The 23869-nt window shown below is 59.9% G+C and overlaps 1 protein-coding gene across 1 annotated transcript; it reads left to right on the forward strand.

Annotated features, from left to right (window-relative positions):
* Positions 1–21534: 21534 nt before the first annotated feature.
* FIGNL2 (fidgetin like 2) lies at positions 21535–23738 on the forward strand. Its single transcript, XM_050914198.1, is given in 2 exon segments — positions 21535–21907; positions 21910–23738. Coding segments are annotated over 2 exon segments (2199 nt in total). The 5' UTR covers positions 21535–21537.
* Positions 23739–23869: the final 131 nt, after the last annotated feature.

The raw sequence follows: 23869 nt of genomic DNA on the forward strand, positions 1-23869 counted from the left end.
TGGGGGCCTGGGAAGATTTTTAATGACCGCTGCGGTGCAATGTCTCCCCGGGCAGAGTCCCAGCTCCTCCCCCCTTCCCAGTTTGCCAGAAGTGGCTCGGAGGGAACTGGGGGATGGCTGCAACGCGGGGAGCAGGGGGAGAGGTCCGAGCCGGCTGCCCCAGGCACCGCCGGACACGCAGCCCATGGGTCCTGGGTGCCCCTCACCCTGGGTGCCCTTCGTTGGGATGGGTGGCTTTTCTGGTGCGATGAAGCTGAGGTCCCCCAGGCTCTGGGTATAAATTTGGTGGGATCAGGTCACCTTCCTCCTGCCAGTCTGGGGATGGCATCGCTGGCAGCACAGGATCCGTGCCCCCGTCACGGCGGGCTTCGAGGGTTTTGGAAGAGGAAAAAGCAGCAGGACATGTGCAGCTTGGCAGAGATTCCAGCGCACCCTCCGAAAGCACCGCTGGCCGGAGTGCAAGGGACCCACCAGACCTGCTTCCAAAAAACCCAGCCCCTCGCCCTTCCCTGCCTGACCCTGCAGCTCCTGCCGGCTCACCGCACCCGGGCCGCTCCGGGGCCGCACCGGCATCACCGCGCTGCTGGCTGCTGCCACCGCGGGCGCGGTGCCGGCTCTGGCAAAGCAAGGACCTCGCTCTCACCTTAGCAGCAATCCCAGGACGATGTTGGCATCAAACCCAGGGGAAAATATTCCTTTTTTTGATTTGTTTCTGTTATTCATTTCTATTCCGGTTTTAATTTCTGGGCTCTGCATTGCTGCGCTCCCCGCCCTGGCAGGTCCCTCAGGGATTCGGGGCCGGTGCCGTGAGCATTAGCATGGGGTCAGGGCTCCCGTCCTTGCTGCTTGCTGGTGGGCAATCGTTTAACGCTTCTTGGCCTCATTTTCCCCATCTGTGCACTGAAAAAAATATTCCTTCCTAAGGGCACTGACTCCATTAACTGCTGTTTGCAATTAGGCCTGGCCTGTACCCAGATTCTGTAACTGGTTATACTGGCACAACTGGTATCCTTCACCCGCATTCGCAGGCTTGATGCTCACCACCAGACCGAGCTGGATGTCACCGGCGGACCTCTCAAACCTGCCTGAATCCGTGCCGGTACCCGACCGTGCTCAGACCCCTTTGGAGCTGGTTTTTGCAGGCGCCCGTCGGCGCCCAGCAGAAAGCCGCTCTCCCCACCACGGACCCCTCGGCTCTTGCCCATCCAGCCGCCTCTTGCCCCGCTGGGCATCCTCCGCCGTGGCTGCGGGCGGAGGAGCGGCCGGTTCCGCTGTGCCCCCGGAGAGGATGGAGTGCAGGGTTTGCACGAGTTTTTTTGCGGTGCTGCGTGTTTTACTGCTTTTGGAGGTGTGAAGAGTTAAGTGCTCGGCCGGAGGGCGGTGGATCAGGGTAATTGCTCCCTGACACAAAGGCAGCATGTTCCAGCAGGATAATCCGCTCCGCCTGCGGGTTTTATTCTTGTGCATGGGGCTTCCAGTGGGATCCCGGGCGCTCGGCGGGTCCGAGACCCCCCGAAAGCAGCGGTGCGCTTCCCGGCCATCCTGGCGAGGGGTCCCCTTTGCTGAAGAGCAGCCGGTTTCTGCGGGTGCCCACGGCTTTCAGCCAGACCCCAGCCCTGAGCACCACGCAGAGTCTCCGGCACCGCAGGGCAACGCTCCGCCTGCGAAGCGGGGCTGGGATTAAAGTCTCTCTATAACACCCTTCATCCCGGTGTGATGATTCACAGGGATGCGGCTGCCTGCCACGTTGCTGCCAGCGCTGCGAGGCCGTACGCCATCGGTCTGCTCGTTTTTAAGACCTGAAATGAGCTGCTCTCCGAAACGGAGCAGTGAGGCAGGTCCTGGGCCAGCATCGCATCTCCGGCATCTCCTTCCAGCCAAAGCGGATCTAAACCCCGTCCCACCATCCAGGGATGAGCCATGAGCATTTCAGCTCACCCTCTCGGGGATTCGTGGCCAGATTTTAAACCCTTTGTAGCAGGAATTTATAGCTCTTCCCAATCCCTAGGGAATGAGGACATTAAATAATTAGAGGCCTCTTCAATTAATGCCTCTCGCTCGGTGTCGGGCACTTTGAGTGCCTCGGCCCCGCTCTCGGCACAGCTGCTCCCGCCGAGGGAAGCGCAAGCCGAGGCAGGGAGGTGTCACCCCTCCGTGAACCGGCAGAAAATATCAGGCATCACATGTCCAAAACCCGCAGCCCTCGGATTATCATATTTTGTCGTTAAACCCTGATGTGAGCTGTGGAATGCCAGCTTCCCTGTGGGAGAAGAGAAACCCCAGTGTTTTTAAGAAGAAGGTGTCAGCACGGATTTTTGCTGATGGTTTCTATTGCTGATCAAACAGAGAAATAATTAACGAATTTGGACTTTTGATTGGGAGTTTATTTTTTAAAGGAATCATGGGGAGTGATTAGTGAAAATAAATTGCGTGACCCCGCAGTTCCCATCCAGCGTTTCCTTGGCTAATGAGGTGAGTTTGAACTCTGCAAGCAGGGCTAGAAATCCGGCTTCCCAGTTTAATAAAAGGCAGCTTATACCTAGTGAAACCGGAACCACAGTAAATGTCAGGCTCATTTTATAGCTTGCTAGGATTAGTATCATTAGATACTGTTTTCAGGACAGCAGCACCCAGATGCACGCAGCCAAAGTCACGGTCCGGTGACGCTGGAAAGCCCCGGCCCTGGAGCACCCGCTGCTGGAGCCTGATGGGTGACCGTGGCCAAATTAACCAACGTGGTCGAGAGAGGTAGGTGGTCGGCATCGCCTCGACAAGCTGCCTCTCAGCAGCACCTTCATGGGATCCTGGGTACTGTGAGATAGTACCAGAACAAGCCAGGCTTGATCCTGTCGGCAAATATCCAGTCCTGCTTTGCATCTCCCTGCCTCTATCCCGTAACAGCCGCTCCGACCGGCCAGCCGTGCCTCGCACCGAGTGTGCCCGTGCTGGCTCCGAGCCGCGTGCCTTTACCCGAGCACTCGTCTCCCGGAGGGTTTCAGTGCTACGATAAGGCGGCGGTGAAATGAAGCGCGTGGTCTCCGCTCCCCGGCGCCCGAAGGTTGCGGTGAGCCCCACAGCATCCCGCTGTGTCACAGGGAGGGGATGCGGGCGAGATCTGGGCAGGGAGTGGGGAAGGCAGCGTTTTCATTCCAGCAGCCGCTCCCCAGGCTCGCGCTGAGCTTCCTTGGGGGCCAAACTGGGATGGGAAAGCGTCCCAAGAGCGCTGGGACAGGGAGGCTCAGCCAGAGCTGCCCTCCGGTGAGCTGGTCCGGGGCATCGGGCATGTGGTGCAGGTCCCGGTGCATCCGGCAGCCCCACGGCCACGGCTGGGCTCACGCATTTGCAAGTTTTCGGTCTCTTAGTGCAATCACACACAAAAAATTCATTCCTGGTGCTGTCATTTGGGCGGCTCTCTCCACTGGTGGGTGAAGATAAGGGACTTGTCCAGGCAGCCCTCGGGGACGCAGCAAGAAGCCGAGTTCATTCCTTTTCCTGTTGAAAGTAGAAAAGCCCTGGATGTTCCTCCCGGAGCACCAGGTTTCCAGGAAAAACCAGCGGTGGGTGCAGGGGTGGGCAGTGGTCTGGGGGGGGGGACGGGGACAGTTTTTAGGCATTTTCCCCTGACAAAAAATTTAGTGGTGGAGATAAAATGGGAACCTCCAGCGCCCAGCGGTTTTCTACCAAAATGGGAAGAGTGGGAAGCCCCTGCCGGGTCGCTGAGCGGCTTCTGCAGGAAGCCGTGACACATAATCCCTCTCCCAAAGCTAAGCCGGAGAAGAACTGAGCCTCCAGTGTTTAAGTGCCACGTCCACGCGCGCTGCCAGCGCTGAGCAGGGCTCTGCGCGTGTTAAATAACAGCTTCTTCTTTGTCACACCCAAATTAAAAAGCACAATGGTGCATTGTGCAGCCGGGGGGGGGGGGGAGAAAAAGTAGGATTTTTCTTGCATGTAAATAAGCTGCACTAAGAGAATTGAAGGTGGGAGCAAAACATGCTCGCAGATGGGGCAATGCTTGGAAGTGGCAGCGGGGAAAGGACCGACAAGCTGCCAGAGTTCGTCTCCGTGGGAGAACCCCATCAGTGAAATTGCGTCAAATCGCTCAGGCCAAGACAAGGCCCTTTCTGGAACCGTCCCTGCAAACGTCCCGCGTTGTGCCCTGAGCCAGCGGTGTCTGGAAGCGCTCCCGCCACGGGGCTGGGGCGAGGATGACTGCCATGGGAAGATGGGGCATGGCCCCCCTTGCCCTCCCTTCCTTCCCTCATCCCACCCCTTCCCTGCGCTCTGCCTGAGCAGGGCTGCCCGGCTCTCAGCTTAAAATCTGATTAATTTGTCCTTTCTAGGCTTTTCTCAGGCCAGCCGGAGAAGCGGTATTCCCGTGCCTGTATTGCAGCCGGGTTAAAACAAACAGCGCACCCACTCCGCACCGGCGTTTGGGTTTCGGCGCTGAGCTGCATCGCTCGTGGATCCGGGCGGGTGCAGGCAAAGGCTGCCTGCAGCTCTAACATCCACCCAAGAACAGGCAACGCTCGCCTGCTCCTGAAAAGAAAAATGTGTCATAATCCCTGAGGGATATGACACAACATTCATGTGAGGGAAATAACACCGTAATGCGATTACATCAGGGAAGAGCCTGAGCTGGTTAAATAAAATGAAGCGGGGGTTCGGAGAGCAAAGGCGAGGCGGCTGCAGGGAGTTCTTGGTGCAAACCCACCCGAAGAAGTTGAATTTTTGGGCCGGGAGAAGGGAGCGCATCACCCGGCGCCCCAGCCCAGCTGATCCTGGGCTGAGCGAAGACTGTGCAGGTCCGGAGAGTTTTCGGTGGGGTGGATAATGCCTTAATAAACGGGTTGTCCTGTGGACACCTCCCATTGACACAGTATCCTTGGGGCAACTGTTTTATTTTTGCACGGTAAACTAATAGTAGGAAAGTATTCCAGGTATTTGGGATTCCTCTGAGCGCAGTTCAGCAGCTGAGGACCCACCCGTGGCTCCCCGCAGGCCGCAGCTGGGTCCTCGGGGGTACAGGCAGGGCCAGAGCCGGGGTGCAGGGGTCAGGGTGCTGGGGAGCCAGGGGATGGGGTGCGGGGATATTGGAGGCTGGTGTAGAGGGGGGCAGGGGTACAGGGTGCAAGGGGCTGGGGTGCAAGGATGCTAGGGTGCCAGGATGCCAGGTGCTGGAGCACATGGGTGCTGAGATGCTGAGGTGCAGGGGGTTGGGGTGCATGAGCATTGGGATGCTGGGGTGCAGGAGGATGAAATGCATGAGGGCTGGGGTGTATGGGGGCTGGCATGCAGGGGTGCAGGGGGTCAGGGTGCATGGGTGCTGGGATGCTGGGTGTAGGAGGATGAAATGCATGAGGGCTGGAGTATATGTGTGCATGGGCGCTGGGGTGCTGGGGTGCAGGAAGGCAGGGCGCATGGGTGCTGGGATGCTGGGGTGCAGGAAGTCAGGGTGCACGGGCACTGGGACGCTGGGGTGCAGGGGTCAGGGTGCATGGGCGCTGGGATGCTGGGGTGCAGGAAGGCAGGATGCATGGGCGCTGGAATGCTGGGGTGCAGGAAGGCAGGGTGCATGGGCGCGGGATGCTGGGGTGCAGGAGTCAGGGTGCATGGGGTACAGAGTTTGGGATGCATGGGCGCTGGAATGCCGGGGTGCAGGAAGGCAGGGTGCATGGGCGCCGGGACGCTGGGGTGCAGGAGTCGGGGTGCATGGGCGCCAGGACGCTGGGGTGCAGGAGTCGGGGTGCACGGCTGCCGGCGTGCCGCGATGCCGGCGTCTCGGCTGCCCGCTCCTCCGCTCTCCGCCCGCACCTCCGCTCCGCCTTTGTGCCGGGCCGGCCCCGACCGGGCAGCGGAGCCGGAGCGCAGCCCGCACCGGCCCCGGCCCCGCGCTCGCAGCGGGGCCGCCCCCGCCTCCTCCCGCCCCCCGCGGCTGCGGCGCCTCCCGCCCCCGCTGCGGCCCGGGGGCCGCTCCGCTCCGCCGCGCTCCGCTCCGCTCCGCCCCGCCGCGGCGCAGGGGCGGGCCGTGGGCGGCGGGGGGGGACGGGGACGGCCCCGGCCCCGGCCCCGGCCCCAGCCCCAGCCCCAGCGCCGGCCCCAGCCCCCGCCGCCCGCGGGCCGCCGCGCCGCCCCCGCATTGTCCGGGCGGCAGCGGGAGGATGCGGCGCCCCGCACGGCCGCCCGCCGCCGGGCTGCGCTAGGGCCCGCCGGCATGAGGAGGTGAGTGGGGGGCCCGGGGAAGGCGGGCGGGGGGGGGGGGAGCAGCGCCGGCGGGGCGGCCCGCCGGGAGGCAGGCAGGCAGGGGGCAGGCAGGGAGGGATGGGGCGGCCCCCCGCGCTGCCGGCGGAGCATCCCCCGCGCTGCCGGGGATGCCCCGGTCCGGGCGGAGGAGGCTCCCGCCCGCCCGGTATCCGGCGAGTCCGGGTTTTGGGGAGGAAAGAGTCGGATTGCGGGGTGCTGGGCGCAGCGGAGGGGCCGCGGAGGGGCTGGTGCTCCCGGTAACCCGACCCCTCCCGGGGGACGGGGCATCCCCCGCCGCCTTGGCCTTTGCCTTTCCCCTCCCTTCTTTCCCCAAAAAGGGTGCCGGGAGCTCCGGGCAAACGTGCTCATGACATGAGCCTGCTCGGCCGGGAGCCCGCCCGGCGGGGGAGCGCAGCGGGCGGCCCCGGGGGGAGCCCGGCCCCGGCCGCTGCGGCGGCTCCCACGGCCGGAGGGGTGCGCACGGCGGGGGGACCATCCATCCATCCAACCATCCATCCATCCAACCATCCATCCAACCATCCATCCATCCATCCATCCACCCACCGCCCAGGAACAATGCGCGCTCCCCTCGGCCACTGTCGCACGTCAAGCGCACGCTGGAGCGCTCGCCTTCAAAACAGTCGTGGCGTTGGGGAGCTGATGGCGTTTTTTAATTAGGAGCTTTGCCTGAAACGGCCTTTTCTCTCTTTTTTTTTTTTTTTTTTTGGAAGTGTGCTTTTTCCACTTGGGGACAAAAGGCACTTGGGAAAAAAAACCAGAAAGGTTTTAAAATAGCTTTATACTGTGTCTTCCAGCATAAATTCTCCTGGTTTTGGAGATACTGGGCGCTGGTTTACATCATTCCTAGTTTCACTCTGGGATCACAAAAATGAACGTTATCATTAATTGGATCCCGGTGTTGCGACAAACAGATTTCAGGGGTGCCAGTGTGCTGAATTGAACTCGTAAGAGAACTTGGGCGCGCGTGGTGTTTAATTTGAATGCCTGCTTTCTGTGGAGGGTGCGTGAATACAATAAGAACGGCTCGGAATTGATTTACTGATTCCGCGCATGGGAATTGCTGAGGTTTTTTCCCTGGTTTCCTTCCAACGCGCTCCCCACCGGCGCCGACGGCCGGGAGCTGGCTGGGTCGCTGCTCCGGCGCGCGGCCGGTGATGACAGGGCGCCGGGTTTGCCGTTCCTAGATGCCAGCGTGCGGCTCCGGCGCCTGTTTGTTCTTGGAGGTGGTTCTGAATTAAACATTTCTGCGGGGTCTGAGGGCCCAGGAGTTGTTTATCACATTAAACATTTGTTTTAGCTCTCTTCAGCAGAAGTGTGTTGACATTTTCTCTTGGGGGACTGCCGGGGATAATGAATGGCACGTACTGTATTGTGTTCCTCGGAAAGCCGCGGGATCCTGCAATAACATAAACACCCAGGGCTGAATTCATCCCAGATCTGAGAGGAGTGGGCTCGGTGTTTACATCAATGCTGGTCCTGAGCTGCAGCTCACATTTAAAGTTTATTATTGATTATGAAAACGTCCCTGTTAATACTTGTCAGATTTTTTTTTAATTATTTCGTTGCTGACAGTTGCAGTTTCACTCCCTGCTCCGTGTTGTAGTTGTAAAGCTTTCGCGGAGGAGAAGGAGCGAGGCGGGTGGGTTTTGGGGCGGCTCGGCCCGGGGAGGAGCAGCCGCCGGCTCTCCCTGCGCACAATTCGTTTTCTCTGGAGCGGGGAAGGGTTTCGCAGCCGCCTTTGTTCTCCCGCAGAGCCCCCGCCGCATTCTTCCCTTTTGCCATTATCATTTTGGTTAAACAGAAAGGCAAGTTGTGTACCATATGGATCATGTTAACAATTGCTTATCTGGAGCCGGTGTTTTCTCCTCCCTCCCTTTTCCCCCGGCCTTTTTCTCCCTTCTGAGGTCCGGGTTGGGGCTTTAACAGCATCTTGGGTTTTGGTGCCTCTTCAACGCGGTCCCGTAACCCAAACCTCTCCTCTTGCGTCCCGTCAGAGTTAATTCCCCCAAGTTAAAACATGGAATAAACGCTGAGAAATCTCCAAAGCAGGTTTCCCCGGATGCTCTGAAATACGGAAAACAGTTGTTGAAGAAACCAGCATGTCTGCGTTCATAGATTCACGCCGCTGGCCAGCAATGGGCTTCTCCCCCGGTGCAGCTGAGGCCCCGTTTGCTGTTATTTGGGGAGGAGGTCGATGGCCGGGAGATGCTCCCGATGCTGCTTTCTCTGTGTACAGACCGATACAAGCAGGGGCTGTGGTTTTCCCAAATCCCTCCTTCAGGCTGCTCCCAGACCGGTATCGAGGTGCCTGAGTAAGTGGGCTGAAAGTTTTGAGCCCTCACCCCATGTCCATCCTCCGCTCCCGGGGATTTCAGTAGCTGCTGGGGAAAAAAAAAGAAAAAGGCTGTTATTTTGGGTGCCCACATACAGATGCGAGGGCCTAACCTTAGGCCAAGGGAGTGGCCATCAGGTCACTTAATTCACCTCCTCCTTCCCCCACGGAAAAGGTAAACACAAAAGCCTCCGGGAACGTTCGCCTCCAAAGCCGGTATCGCATCCCGCAACAGCGCTGGTGGATTAGAAGGAATAAAACGATTCTGCATGGCACATTGTCACCTCCGTAACGACGGCATCTCTAGCGTCGTTAAAAAAATTCCTGGAAGGAGTCTGGAAGCGTGTGCTGTGTCTCGCGCAGATGCTGCAGACTTTATTCATATTAATTATTTTTGCATCCTCCTAGTCGAGGAGATATGCCTGAGGGTAGAAATGCCACCTCCAGATTTTTCTGCCGATGGCCAAATAGGCTCCTTTCTTCCCTTCTGTCTCTGCTTTTCTAATAGTTCGGGGTTTCTGCACCTCCCTGCTTTCGTCCCTACAGCTGGAAGGAGATGGGTCGCGTGTAGGAAAGGAGAAGTCCCTCAACCCACAGTTTACGGCAGCAGATGCGGGAGCACCGGATTTGAGCGAGGATTCCTAAAGGGAATTTCCCTGCAGATGACATTAATGCATCTAGAGAAGCGATAGTGACCCTTGCGCGACGCTGACCCTTGCATTTATGCCATTGTAAACACTTTTCAGTTATATTTTTTTGAGCTCCAGTGATTATATGGCTGGAAGCGGAGCTTTGCCGTTTGACAGGGGCTGCCGGGGAGGCTCCTTTTGTCGTCCCGGGGCAGATCCCGTCGCATCTGGCCAAATGTCAGCTGGAATTTCGCAGCGTGCAGGAAAGCTTGAGGCTCGCGGCTCCGAGCATCTCATTTGCTCGGCACGCTCCCTTCCTCCGCTCCAGCAGACAGCCCCGGCTCGGGTGCCGGTGGGGCGGGTCCTTCTCTTGTAGCTTTTTAGCAAAATAAAGATGTTTTCTTCCTTTTGGGGCGTGGAGGGGCGTGCTGGTTAACGCACGTGTTTAGCAGCTCTGTGGTGCTCTGGCTCCAGAAAGCTCGTCACTGCTGCTGGTGCTGCTGGTGCTGCTGGTGCTGCTGGTGCTGCTGGTGCTGCTGGTGCTGCTGGTGCTTGGTCACTCGCGTGTGTCATCGGACGTCCGGCACTCTCGTCCCAGGGGACACACGTGCCAGCAGTGGCACCAGCTCCCGATCGAAGGGAGCCCTTGCGGCTAAACCAGGCTTTATTAGCATTAAGCAGGAAAATTGCCGTTGCTGGGTCAGCAGCCGAGCAGGGAATAAACCAGTTCTTCCCAGTGCCAGCCCTGGCAATTCCCAGTTCTGAAAAACAGTTTGTCCCCTTGCAAGGTCCTGCCGCCGCCAGTTCGTTGCCGTGATTACTTCTGGTATATTTTCCTGTTGGTTTTTCCTTTGGACTCGGCGTGTTTGCGTGCTCCGGGGAGGTGAGAAGGGCTCTCCCCGCTTCTCTCCCTCACGCTGCTGAGCCCTGAGCGGGATCGCGGTGCTTTTTCTGCTCCATGACCCCCAGTCGTGATTCACAGAGGATGCTGCTGCATGTGCGGGCGCTGCCCAGCCGACCTGCCCGGGGACGGCAGCGCCTCGGCAGCTCTGGGCTCGGATCTCCTCTGATGGGAGCAAGAGTTGAAAGCCTGCACCGGCTCTCCGCAGCAAAGTTTATTTTGCTGTGTAACGAGGGTGTTGTAAAATCTCTCTCCTGGCCTTGTGGCCTGTCATCAGCCGAAGTTAATGTTGGTTAAATTGTACAGATCGCTAGCACAATTTTTCCTCCAGTGGTGCATGCCTCGGGTCGCTTATCAGCAACCCCTGATCTTTATGGGGGCCCTAATAAACCCAGCCAAGGCCTCGCAGATGCTGCTGACTTAGAGCTGAGAGCAGGGGAGGATGCAAATTAAAGGTTTGCTTCCTAGCTCCCTTCTCCCGAGGACAGGCAACTCAATCATGGAAAAACCGGGCACGTTTGTTTAATTACAGTGATGCCATCACGGCCTGTGTTGTGGTGGTGCCCGGGGCCCCTCGCCCCGGGGCGGGGTGTTGGGGTGCGCTCCCTGGGGAAGGATGCTGGGGTCTGCTCCCAGGGCGGGATGCTGGGGTGCGCTCCCTGGGATGGGATGCTGGGGTCTGCTCCCTGGGGAAGGATGCTGGGTCTGCTCCAGGGTGGGATGCTGGGGTGCGCTCCCTGGGATGGGATGCTGGGGTGTGCTCCTGGGGAAGGATGCTGGGGTCTGCTCCCAGGGCAGGATGCTGGGGTGCGCTCCCTGGGAAGGATGCTGGGGTGTGCTCCAGGGCGGGATGCTGGGGTGCGCTCCCCGGGATGGGATGCTGGGGTCTGCTCCCTGGGAAGGATGCTGGGGTGTGCTCCCAGGGCGGGATGCTGGGGTGCGCTCCCCTGGGATGGGATGCTGGGGTCTGCTCCCTGGGGAAGGATGCTGGGCTGTGCTCCCAGGGCGGGATGCTGGGGTGCGCTCCCTGGGACGGGATGCTGGGGTGCGCTCCTGGGTGGGATGCTCAGCGGGCAGAGGTGGGGTACCCAGGCAAGTGTTTTCCCTCAAAAGATAAAAGAGCCACTTTTTTTTTTCTTTTTTCCCCCAAGAAAGTGAAAACTAATGTCAAGACAAATTGCACTTTAACCCACACTTGTCTTGCCTACAAAAAAAAAGCTGAATAATAGCTGAATAAGTACCCCTTTCCCTGCCCCGGCCGCACTCGGAAGAGGAGCCTGCTCCTTACAAAGACTTTGCTGTGTAAATAGATGAGAGGTGCAGCGGCGGCACCGAGCTGGAGGGGACTCGTGGCATCCGGGGACGCCGGAGCCCGGGTCCTCTCCCTGTGATTAATCTTTCTCGGTGTTGCTTTAGGCCTCTGAAGAGCAGCAGGACCGGCTGCCGGGCTGCTTTGTCTGCTGCTTCGGCTCTGCCGTGGCGAAGGGACGTTCCCGTCGGAGGCTGTTTCTTTCCTTTGGAAAGAGTCTGCAAAGCACTTGACTCTGCTCCCCGTGTCCTGCTGCCTCCCGGAGCGGGATAATGTGGGTGTAATTGATGGCGAGAGGACTAATGGCTGCAGAAATGTGTAATTAAAGGCCAGGGGTGACGTGCTGCGAGGCTGTGCTGTGCACGGGAGGTTAGAGAGGTTGAGTGTGTTTTGAAGGGCTTGTCCTGCACGTCCCGCCTTGGGAGGGCAGGTCGCCGGGCTCGGGGTGTCCCACGTGCCCAGCACCTTGTGTCATCTGGGGGGACACGACGAGCTCCCCAGCTGACCCAGCCCCACACGGTGAGGCAGCAGAGAGCCGTGCGTGTGGCAGCATCCTCGCTGTGGGTGTAACCGGGAAGGGTTTAGGTGTGGGGGTTTTCTTACCCATTCTGGCATCGCTATAGCTGTCTTCCCATAGTTTGGCTGGACCTGGAATTGCCAAATCCCTGGGACCGGCCCCGTCCTGCCTCCCGTCCCCCGTGCCGTGTCCCCGTCCCAGCCCTGCGCTCCAGCCGGTTCCCAGAGCGTCGCCTCCTCCTCCCTCCAAACGCTGCATCAGGCCACGTGTTGCAAACATAAATCTGCTAAAATACCGACATGCCGCGAGCAGGTTGGACTTTGCTGGACCTGGCAGCCCTCGGCTGTGCCGCCGGGCCGGGGCGATCGCTCTGAGCCCACGCTCTCCCTCCTGGGAACCCCCTGGGGCTGCACCCCGATCCCCCGGGTGAAGCAGTAACGGCGATGGGCAGGACCTTGTGCCCGGGATGGGTTTATGGCAACCTGAGAGCGCACCGAGGTGCTGCAGTCCCGGCTCTGCCTGGGGCTCGGTGCCAGCGTGGCCGTGCTGGGGTGAGGAATGCAGGAGATGTGGTTACGGGGCACGCGGCCTCGGGGGCGAACGCTGCAGCCGCGTGTCACGGCGTCGTCCCCGGCCGGCTCTGCGCGGGACGTCCCTCCCGGCGGGAGGAGGACGATGCTCTGGTGCTTGCTCAGATGCCGGCGCGAGCGGCACGGCCATCCAGGTGCTGTTTCGGTATTTCCTTGTGTATGTCCCAGCCAGCGCGGGCACCTGCACGGTCCCTCTGCTCATGCCGCTGGCGGGGACACGGTGACGCTTCTTTATGCCACGCTTTGCAGCTTCGCACTCTTAGAAAAACAGGTTTTAGCAGCTGCAGTGAAGTCTCAGCAATGTAAAAATAAATTGGAAGCTGGAGATTTGGAGATTTATTGCAGATGCCACCAAATAACGAGGTTTAAAAGATACCTTTTGAAGCGTTGTTCCTGTTTTCCACCTTAGGTGTTGCGGATGCTTGGGGTCGATGAGAGCAACATCTGTGCGGTGCGACCTGGGTGCCTGGCCATGGACACTGGCGGGCAGCCCTCGCAGAAGTGAATATCTGCTAATATAAAGATATTTCCATTTGCATCTTAATCGCCACCAACCCGAGCAGCGAGGCAGGGCCCAGCCGTGGGGCCGAAGCTGCCGGCTCTGCACGGGCAGGGCTGGGGTCGCAGCGTGGCCGCTGTTCGGCGCGAGCCAGGTACGCGCTCCAGAAATAACGTCATTACGGATCTGACCTTGGGCTGTTCATGTCCTCCTCCTGCAAGGTGATTACTTTTTAATGAGTGGCTGCTGAAAAGGGAGGAAAATGAATTATTTCTGCTGTAGGATTAGCTCTAGGAGACAGGAGCGGCGCTGCCCCGATCGATACACTTTTGCACGGAGCCAGCCCGGCACCAAACTTCTCCCCGATTTCCCGGCGATACCTTCGCCCTGACGCTGCTGCCACATTATTATTCTTTAATCTTTTGGGGTTTTTGGAGCAGCAGCCCTGTAGTGGCAGGTTGAGGCGTTTGCAGCCTGTGCTATATAATGATATATAATTATAATTGATTTATAATAGCCACGTATCTGTGCAAACTCCCAGGGCACAGAAGGTGGGAGCCGTAGGGGCGGCTGCTCCGAGCGCGGCACGCGGGTCCCCAAAGTCAGAGTCCGTCCGTCCGTCTGTGCACGCAGAGGCGTATGGCAGAGGGGAGCCGCAGCCTCGGGTGTGGATGGGGGCAGCAGTGTCAGCAAAGAAAGAAGCCCAAAAAAAGGGAACTTCTGGAAAATCCATTAGTGAATGGAGTGCAGGAGGGAGCTCGGCTTTTCAGGCTGCTGAGGCGGTGTTTAAAAAAGAATCCGCGAGTCAAAAGGCTTGTGAAAACAAAAGCCACCGAGAGAGGCCTCCCCCAGCCCAGCTCCGGCAGGGCTGGCCGGGAGACGGTGAAGCTGCGGGTGCTGAGGGCAGGGAAGGTGGTCCCCAGGGGATGGGGACGGGGTCCGTCATCCCACAGGCTGTGTGACGGGGGGACACGGGGACCGCGAGAAAGGAGATGCAGAAATGATGGAAAAGAGGAGGTTTTGCTCAATTCCCTGCGGAGCGCGCTGGCCGGCAGGGCACCGAGGCGGAAAATACAACCGCGTTGTGCAGTGCTGGATAGGGCTGGGAGGCTCCCCAGAATTAGAGTTAATTAAGATTGATTCGTTCCATGGAGGAGATGAGCTGGAGCGTTGCTGCTACCGCTGCGGACAGGCTCTAGTGCACGGGGCAAATTATCTCCCTGCTGCAGCCCGGTTCCCGCGTCCGCCGCAGCCCCCGGCACTGACCCCGGCCCAAGGCCAGATATTGGAGAAGATAGAGCAGGGGCTGGCGGCTCCTGCCTTGGCTTTTGCCCCTGGGGGAGTTCGTTATTGGAGCTTCATCGGGAAAAACACTCTGGGAGGAGAGGGCTTGGGCCGGGGTGGGGGGTGCCTGGTCCCTGGGCCCCTTCCCGAGCTGCAGAGCATCTCCTGCATTTAATGACCTTCCTCCAAGTGCTTGTCGGAAGATGAAACGTAACGGCAATGCTTTCCTCCTGGAAAAATAAGTCCTTTAAAATTGTTTTCAGCCTGCTGGGGTTTATGTCTATATCAGGGTTCGTAGATCCCCCACCCCAGGGTCTGCCCCAGGCGTGCACAGTGCTGGGTGCGGATCAGACCACGGCTCCCCAGGGTGCAGCAGCGGTCCGGCAGCCGGGCTCAGGGTCCGGCCCCGTAACGCTTTGGCTTTGCTTCTTCTCATGCTGTTGCAGCACAGATCCCAGAGCTTGCATCCTCCAGGCATCCCCCCACCACCGACATCCTACTGCACAGCAGCATCACGGGTCGCCCGGCCGCCGGCGCAGCGCTGGCTGGGGTCTGCTGGGGGCCATCAGAAGAGCATGGCCCCCCAGATCCTCCTCCTGCGGGTTCAGGCGGGGTCAGACAGTCCCTCTCGGGGGGGATGTGGGGAGTCCTGATGGGTTTCAACAAGTGGTTTTGAACGGAGTGAGGTCAAGACAAGAAGTTTTTCAGAGCGGCTTCTGTCTGTTTGCTGACAGCACGTCCTCTGCTAAGCGGCTTCTGTAGGAGCAGAGATGGAGATGGTATCAAGATGCCTTCAAACTATGTCTCTGCACCCCTCTATAGACCACGTGAACACGCATGCACACAGCCAAAATCTCCGCAGGTGGTTTCACGTGGCATGTTTCTAGATGGGCTTGAGGAGGAGATGGCCGTGGTCATGTCCGTGCTGAGCGCAGACTTACAGCCCAGATGGGAGAAGCAACGTCCCCACCTCGCCACGTTCCCCAGCCTCGCCGCGGGTTGGGGGCAGAAGCAGGAGGCAAAGTCCCGTGTGGGACCGGGTGGTGGGACCGGGAGCTTCGGGGTACGCTCGCCACCCTCGCTGGCTTGGCCGTTGTTATGCAGATTGCATGCAAATTGGGTCTGTTTGACCTCCTGACCTTTTTATGGGGCCACGTCTGTTTGGGGAAATGGTTCTGCTGATTAGAAATGGATTTTCCTCTCTAATGTAATCCTCCAAAAATGGGCTGGGTCCAACCCCAGGCCCCGGGGAGCTCGTCCGGCGTCAAGGAATGACATTTTGGTGAAGGATCTGAGCAGCACCCGCGGGCCGTGGCACCCTTCGCTGGGGCACACTGAGGTTTTCTCCTGCACCTTGAGCGTCCGCCCTGAGTTGACCTGGAGGGGCGGTGGACTTCGATGACCTGAATGCTCAGTGATGCTCTTGCTAAAAACCTTCGTCCTACCTGAGCACCGTCCTTCAAGCAGCGGTCTGGTGGAGGTCGCAGCTGGAATGTTGCCCCGAGGAAGGTCCTACGGCAGACGAGGTGGGGCAGGGCAGGAGAGCGTCTGCTGGAGGAGAAGCGATGGCATGGCTGGGAGCGGGAACGCTGTTGGAGGGAGCTGCGTTTTGCAAGCGCTGAAGCACACCCGTGGCGGGGAGCGGGCAAGACGGTGATGGATTAATGCGATAATTAATCTTTTGGGATTAATGTTGCTCTTTCGAAGCACTGGAGGGAGCGTGGCGGAGGAGTGGTAGGAGCGGGGAGGGCGGGGCAGCCCCACCTTTCAGTGGTTTCTAGACCCAAACAAATAGTTCCGCAGTTTTGCCCTGTGTTCCTGGGGGTGGGTGCAAGGCTGAGCCCAGATCTCAGCAGACGTGAGTGGTCCACGAGACCTGGGGACAAGTCACGTTAAGGAAAATATAAATAGCAAGAAAGAGGCTGATTTTTGTTTCCGCTTTTTTTGAGGTCCCTTTTATTGCTTCCTTTTCTCCCATCCATCTTACATTGAAAGGTGGAGCAAAATTCCTCAAATCCACTAATTGCATCAGCTCGGTATTAATAATATCTGGATTTTATCGCCATATCCCCTCGATCTGGGGATTCCCAGGGCCACGTGCCGTGTACAGTTTCCTCCCGGTGACATCTAGCTGAGAGTGTCTCCTCTCGCCGTGACAGATGGGTGATGCTCAGCTGCTGCCAGGCTGAGCGGATCCATATTAATTTTTCATTTGCTGGCCGGGTGCTGGAGCAGCACAGATGGGCGACGGCCCGTTGGTCACTCCCGGTTCGTGCTGGTGTCCAGCTGCTCTGCACTTGATATATGAGTGGACAGAGCGGACGCTGGAGCCTTCGGCTCGCGCCGGCCGGGGTGGAGGTTGTTTCTCCCGGGGGTGGGGAGAGGGCACGGTGGGAGTTAGCCTAAATCCTTTTAACATATGTACATTGACCCTGCTCTGATTGCAATACCAGCCTTCGCTTTGTCGGCACCGGTTAGGAGGGGATGGGGAATGTGGCGGACAAAGAAATGCAGCTCCCCGATGGATTTGCCAAACATCCCAAATTTGCCTTGGAAAACTTGATGTTTGTGCTCCGGCAGCGTGCCAAGAAATCGGCTGCCCGGCCTCGGTCTGCAGGGGAGGGCTGGGGGATTTAAACGTCTCACCCTTTGTAAATGCTGCCAGGTATTGCGCTTGGGTTATAGCATGTCTAAGGGTGGCTTTGTGCTCTCCTGGCGTTGGTCCTGGCTTTGGGACCAGCTCTGCCACCGCTGTGAATCGCTCCTGGGCTGTTTTGCCTAGTCTGGACCTGCCACGTAGGGAGTCACTAGAGATGCCCGGCATCTAGCTGAAATGTGTGTATCAGCATGCAGAAATGTCACTGTAATCTACAGCATTAACGCTAAAGCATTTCAGAAACATTGCCACAAGCCTCAGGTCCACAGTGAGTGTAAAAGGAGTATCTGCATGGGTTATAATTCTGATTTATAGCCGTGATTTGGCTCGTGGTATTGCCATTGCACTTTGCCTACGCTGCTCTTAGGAGGCAGGGACGAACCCCAGCCCAGGACGAGCTCCTGGCAGCAGAAGCCAAAAAGATCATCAGGAAATGCCTCATTTAAAAAAAGAAAAAGTCGTTCTCCTGCCTCCCGTTCACTGGGCAGACTTGGGAAAGTCTGTTCTCTCCTCCTGCATTTTTTTTCCCAGCTTGCCTTCATCCTTGAAGACATCGCTGCAGCTGCTGCAAGACCTGCAGCATCTCTGCATGGGTGCAAAAACCTCTCGATGCCGCAAATCCAGCTGCAGCGGCAAAGCTGTCGGTGCAGGAGCTGCACTGATGTGAGGCTGCATTCCTGCTGTGGGTGCTTGGTCCAGGTCCTTGGCCGGACCCACCTTCAGGTGCTGGTAGCAAAATCCAGCACAGAAGATCCATCACGCACATCCCCCTGATGTGGGAAGTCTTGGTGAAGGCTGGGCTGTGAAACAGGACTCCCAGCATCCAGGTTTGCTTCCTCTGGGCCCAAAGTTTGCATGTCAGAGAATTAAAAACCTGGGAACTCGGGCAGCCCCTGTAACCAGGACGGGCTCTCCCTGCCCGGAAAGCCGATGGCATCGGGCTGCGCTGCTGCGGGTGACTGCAGGGATAATGAAACTGCTCAACGTCTTTTGAAAAATAAATCCTCCAAGCTGGCAGCTGTGCAGAAAAAGGAGCCGTTTAAACCAGCAAGACAGCGGCAGTACGAGCAAAGCGTCGCGGAGGTGGCTCATCGGCTCCTTCCTGCACCGGGAGCCAAAGGGCGGCAGCGTCTGCTCCCTCCCAAGGGCTGGGATGCTTCTGCAAAGCAGCAAGGGCTGTCCAAGGGGACGCCGAGACGCATCCAGCGCCTGCACTGCGGGGCTGCAGATCGCTCCCTCCGGGGTGACCTCCTGCGGGGCCCGTCCCTCTTCCCGGGGCGTGGGTGCTCGGGGGAGTTTGGCTGGATTTAAACCCTGGCTTTAGTGCATCCTCAGCTTGAACGTGTTTGCTCTTGTGCGCTCCCTCTCCTTCTTTGCTCTCCAAATTCATTCCAACCCTCTCCTGATCCCCCTAGGGATGCTGGATTGCTGCAGCCATCAGCATATGCTGCCTGCGGGTCATCTCTGTGTTCGCCTGCGTAGGTTTTGCCGTGAGTTTTTACACGCCAGCATTAGCGGTGGGTGCATGTACACGGGGCTGGGACATGAGCGTATAAAACACGTGTACATGCGTGCGTGCATACGTGGTGTGCTCTGCGTACAAGATATATCTGTGCTCCAACAAAGGCGGCCCGCACCGGGATGCTGCTCGGGGCAGCCCGGCGTCCCCGCAGCCTCGTGGCCGAGCCTCAAATCCCCCCGGCGAGAGCTTTTCCCGGGGAGGGGGGGGGCGGCGGTGGGAGGGAGCGCACCCCATCCCCAACGCCGAGCCATTGGACACCCTCGGCGGGTGCGTCCCGCTAAAAAGCCCCCGAACAAAAGCCCAGTTCAGAGTCGCTGCTGAATAGATTAACAAGATTTCCATAATTAGGGCGGGCGGGAACAATAGGATTCTCCCCTGCCCAGCCCCCCCTGCCCGCCTTTGTCTTGCGCTGGGGATAATGGGCAGCAGCGAGGGTGGGAACCGGCCCGGCCATTTGGTCACTGGACAGTAATTTTCTCACACTGCCAAGGGGAGCATTGAAACATCTGTCCCGCTCCACCGCCTCATTCACGTCCCATTTCAAACCCCTGACAACTTCTCCCTGCCCCGCCGGCCCTCCCCCTCCGCCTGGTTTTCCAGGGTGCGACCGGGCTTTCCGGGGGTTTTGGCTTTTCTTCTCCCAAATGCATCTCGTCTTTAAAGGGGTCGGATGGAGGCGGGTTTGCTTCTCGGTCCTTTCGCGCTCGGGTTTGCTTTGGTGGTGGCAGCAGCGCTCGTGCAAACCCGTGCCCGTGCATCCCCCCCTTGCCCGTCTTCTCGCAGCGGCTTTGCCGTTTGGCACGGGACCCGGTGCTCGGAGACGGGGCTGGAGGAGCAGCCCCAGCCTGCGCCGTGATGGTGGGCTTCAGCCGCACGCCGCAGCGCTGGCCACCCTCTCGCAGGCTCTTAGAAAAGCAATTCCCATCACCGGGCTCATTTGTAGACACCGGTTTTTAGCTGGCATCTGAGCAGCGGGGTTTAGGCGTTGGTATTGATCCCTGCCATGGGGAAAGCTGGGCGCTCCTCGGAGAAATGACCGTCGTCGTGCAGGGTTTGTGTCTGTCCTCGGAAATGAAGCTCACGCTGCCTGATGCTGTATTGCAGGAGAAGACGGCCGTGGAGTTGCTTGGGCTGTGGGCTGCCGGGTCCTCCCTTCTCCAGGAGGGATGGGTGAGGGTGAGGGTGTCCGTGCCGCCGTCGAGGGCGGCTGCTCCCCGGCTTCAGAAGAACCAGCCTGGAAATGCTGCCGGGATTTGCTGGTCATGGTGGTGGCACCTCCTTGCTGCCATGCTGCTCCGTGCCGAGCCCCGTGCCACGGCGGATGCTGGAGCAGTCGGCCACCTCCCAGGCGCCTCCCAAACCCCTTGCTGCCTCCCCTGAGCCCTGGGCATTTGCAGACTGTATTTTTTGGGGGGGCCAGAAGCAGCCGCAGTCTGCACCTGCAGCGCACCGTGCACCACCGCACAGTGGTCTGAGCAAGGATGGAAACTCCTGGTGCTTTAGTTCCTGCACAAAAAAAAAAAAGATTAAAAAAAAAAGTCTTATTCCTCACGGAGTCATCCAAACCCTCATTTTTCCCTTTAATAGCTTCGCGGCGCCTTTTGCTCGCAGGCAGAGGGAAGGGCCCCCTCCGTCCCTCTGCGCCCAGCCAGACCCCGCGTACGGCTCGGGGAAAATCTGCTGCAGGAGCGCAGGTTTATTGGGCAGCGTTCTCCTTTGTGTTCATTAAAAAGGGCCCTTTCCCGCGGGCTGTCGTGGCTGTCTCTGTCTGAGCGTTTATCTATCGGGAGCACTTTAATAATGGCCAGTAAATGCAGGGAGGATGCCGGATAAAGCCACGCAAAGCCGCCATTTAAATCCTCTTGTGTAAGTTTGATATCCAAAGTGGAAGTACAAATGCCGTATAAGTCAATTAAAGCATTAAGTAATCTAATTGTGCTGTGGTCACAAAGTGGCTTAAAGGCTGAGAGAGGCGAGTGAATGGTGCACGAGGTCCCCTCCCGGCTCCTCCTTTAGCCGTCCCCCGAGGCGCTGGGCATAAGGGCAGGGGGGACTGGGGGGCCCGGGGGGCCCCACACTGGGGGTGGTGATGGGGGACACTGCAGCCACCCTCTGCGGGCGCTCGGGGGCCGCCCGGTATTTGGGGGCTGGAGCAAGAGAGGGTGACGCCGACCTCGGCATCCCCATGATGCAGAGCCATGGGGTGACAGAGACATGGGGGGGGACGGGACAGTGACGCAGGGTCAGTGGGGTGAGCGGGGACCCCCGGCAGGTTCTGCAGAGCCCCCCGGGATGTGTTTCCCACCCACTGCCATTGCAGCCCCGGTGCAGGGGTGGGTCTGGGCACGGCCGTGGTGGTTCTGTCTTCCCCTTTGCCAGAGAAATTGTTTTGGTGGGGCCACGCACAGCCCATCGGCACCGGCACCGATGCCGGGGGGTGAGGAAAGGGATGCCGGCAAAGGCTTGCGCTCAGCCGGGGGTGAAGGGCAGCTCCCCACGTGCAGGGGGGGTGTGTGTGTGCGCAATGCAGCCCCTATTTCCCTGGCCACCTGGCTACACACTACTAATATGTTATTAATACTATATGCATTATAATATTATAATTATACTCTGCTCCAGGTGGAGCATCTCGGAGCAGGGTTGTTCTCGGGCTACACGTGCCGATGCCCGGCACTGCTGACGGCACTGGAGGCCGCACCGTTTGTATCACCTTGGCTTGCCATGGTTTGATAACCTGAATATTTTATTCTGTTGGATGATGTGACTATCAAAACTTGAGCTGGCTGGGTTCTCCGAAGTGCTCGTGGTTGCTGTTCCTGGGGGATACTTGCGGTAGTGGTGCTCAGGGGGACTTCTGCGTGGAAAGTTTAGAGCATGAGCATGATCGAGAGCACGCGTTCGCAGTCAGGAGGTGCGATGTGGTCCAGAAGGACAGGGCAGTACGGCGGTTTCTGGAGATACTCAATGCAGAGAGGTGCTCGTCCCTGTTTCGCTGCTCTCACCCTGCGCTGTCCTGTCCCTCGCAGGTCTGTCGAAGATGCACTGGTCACCAGAGCATGCCCAGTCCCTGAACCAGTGGCCGGAGCAGCACCTCGACGTCTCCTCCACCACCTCCTCGCCAGCCCACAAGTCCGACCTCTACCCCAGCACCCGCCAGCGCTTCAACTACGCCTGGGCCAACGACGACATCTCCGCGCTCACCGCCTCCAACCTCCTCAAGAGGTACGCCGAGAAGTACTCGGGGGTGCTGGACGCGCCCTACGAGCGCCCGGCGCTGAGCGGCTACGGGGATGGAGCCTTCGGGCCAGTTAACGGGCAGAAGGGGGACGGGGAGCCCTGGCCGGTGGCGCACGGCTCCGACGGCGCCTACCCCCTGACCCCCATCCACGATGGCCTCCCCGGCGCCAAGGGGGTGGTGCCGCCCGCCGTCCCCCCAGCGGCGGGGCCATCGGGCTCGGCGGCTCCCCCGTGGTGTCCGCCAACCTCGCCGATCCCATGTACCCCGGTAACTCCTGCGGAGGAGCCGCCACCGGCTCCGGCGGGCTCGGGTCGTCTCAGGAGTACCCCTCAGGCTACGGTGGCACCTACTTGCCCTCCGGCTACTGCACCCAGCCGGCGGCAGCGCTCCCCCCTCCGCACCCCCCCGCCCTACACGGCTCGGGGCTCCTGCAGCCCCCGCACCCCTCGCCCGCCCTGGTGCCGGGCTACGGCTCCTCCGGCCCCATGTACAACTACGCCGCCGGCAGCTACCCGCCGCAGCCGGGCTACGGGACCATCCACCCGCCCCATCCCTCCGCCTCCTACCTGCCCTCCGGCATCGCGGCGCCCACCCCCATCCCGGCCCCGCCGCCCGCCACCCGCCCGCCCGGGGTCCCCGGCTACGGCTACCAGGGTGCCGGCTTGGCCCCCCTGGCCGTTCCGCCCCTCGGCACCGAGGCAGTGGGCGCCCTGAAGAGGAAGGCTTTCGACATCTCTGGCGGGGAGGACGAGGGGGAGGGCAGGTATAGGAAATACAGCTATGAGCAGCCAAAGTCCCCCTACCCCATGTCGGACAACGGCGAGTGCCGGGGCAACGGGTTCGGCGGCAGCGCCGAGTCGCCCCAGATGGCCTTCAAGCCCGGGAAGCGGCCGGCGGGAGCTGGGAATGCCGAGGAGCACGCCGGCAAGTACGGCGGGCAGCCGATGAAGAGCATGGTCTCACCGCCCTATGGCACCGGGGATGCTCCGCTGCGGCCGGCGGAGCCCTTTGAGAAGTTCAGCCCCCCCCTCGCCAACGGGGAGCGGGCGGCCGAGCCGGGACCCCCCTTCCCGCTGCGGCTGCCCCCCAAAGCACCGGTCTTCGGCAGCCCGCCGGTGGAGGAGCAACCCAAGAACGTCGACCCCCTGGTCTTGGAGCTGGTGAACACCAAGATCGTGGAGCGGGGGCCGCCCGTGCAGTGGACGGACATCGCTGGGCAGGTCTCCGTGAAGGCCACCATCGAGGAGGAGCTGGTGTGGCCCATCCTGCGTCCTGGCGCCTACACCGGGGCGAGCCGGCCGCCCCGAACCATCCTGCTGTTCGGTCCCCGCGGCACGGGGAAGACCCTGCTGAGCCGGTGCATCTCCACCCAGCTGGGCTCCACCTTGCTGAAGCTCAGTGGAACAACCTTGCTCTCCACCTGGAAAGCCGAAGCCGAGAAGATCCTGCAGACCGTCTTCTTCGTGGCCAGCTGCCGGCAGCCCGCGGTGGTGCTCATCACCGAGGCCGAGTCCTTGCTGGTGGCCCGGGCTGGCGAGGATGGCAGCCAGGTGACCATCCTCAAGTCCCAGCTCCTCTCCTACCTGGACAATGTGGCTACCTCATCCGAGCAGAACGTGGTCATCATCGGGACCACCTCCCGGCCCGGCAGCATGGACGAAGCTTCCCACCGGCGCTTTGCCAAGCGGTTCTACATCTCCCCGCCGGACAGCATCGCCCGGCGGCAGATCCTCCATCACGCCCTGGCTCAGCAGAGCTCCTGCCTGAGCGAGCGGGAGATGGCCTCCCTGGTGCAGCACACGGAGAGCTTCTCGGGCAGCGAGCTGGTCCAGCTCTGCCAGCACGCCGGGGCCACCACGCTGCACGGTTTGCCGGGCCAGATCCAGCCCACCTCCTACCAGGACTTTGAGAAGGCGTTCTGCAAGGTCCGCCCCGCCGCCTCCCAGAAGGAGCTGGACTTGTTCCTGGAGTGGGATAAAATGTACGGCACCAGGCACTGACGGCGCGGCATCGGGGGGACGGAGGCGCGGGGACGGACCCTTCACCCCAGCCCGAGGCTCCGGGGCCGGTTTTGGGACTTGACCGATGAACGCAGGGTGTGGAGGGGCCGGGTTGGGGTCTGCGGGGGCTC

This window comes from Gymnogyps californianus, unplaced genomic scaffold (genome assembly GCF_018139145.2).
Source record: "Gymnogyps californianus isolate 813 unplaced genomic scaffold, ASM1813914v2 HiC_scaffold_32, whole genome shotgun sequence".
In the NCBI taxonomy this organism is placed as follows: domain Eukaryota; kingdom Metazoa; phylum Chordata; class Aves; order Accipitriformes; family Cathartidae; genus Gymnogyps; species Gymnogyps californianus.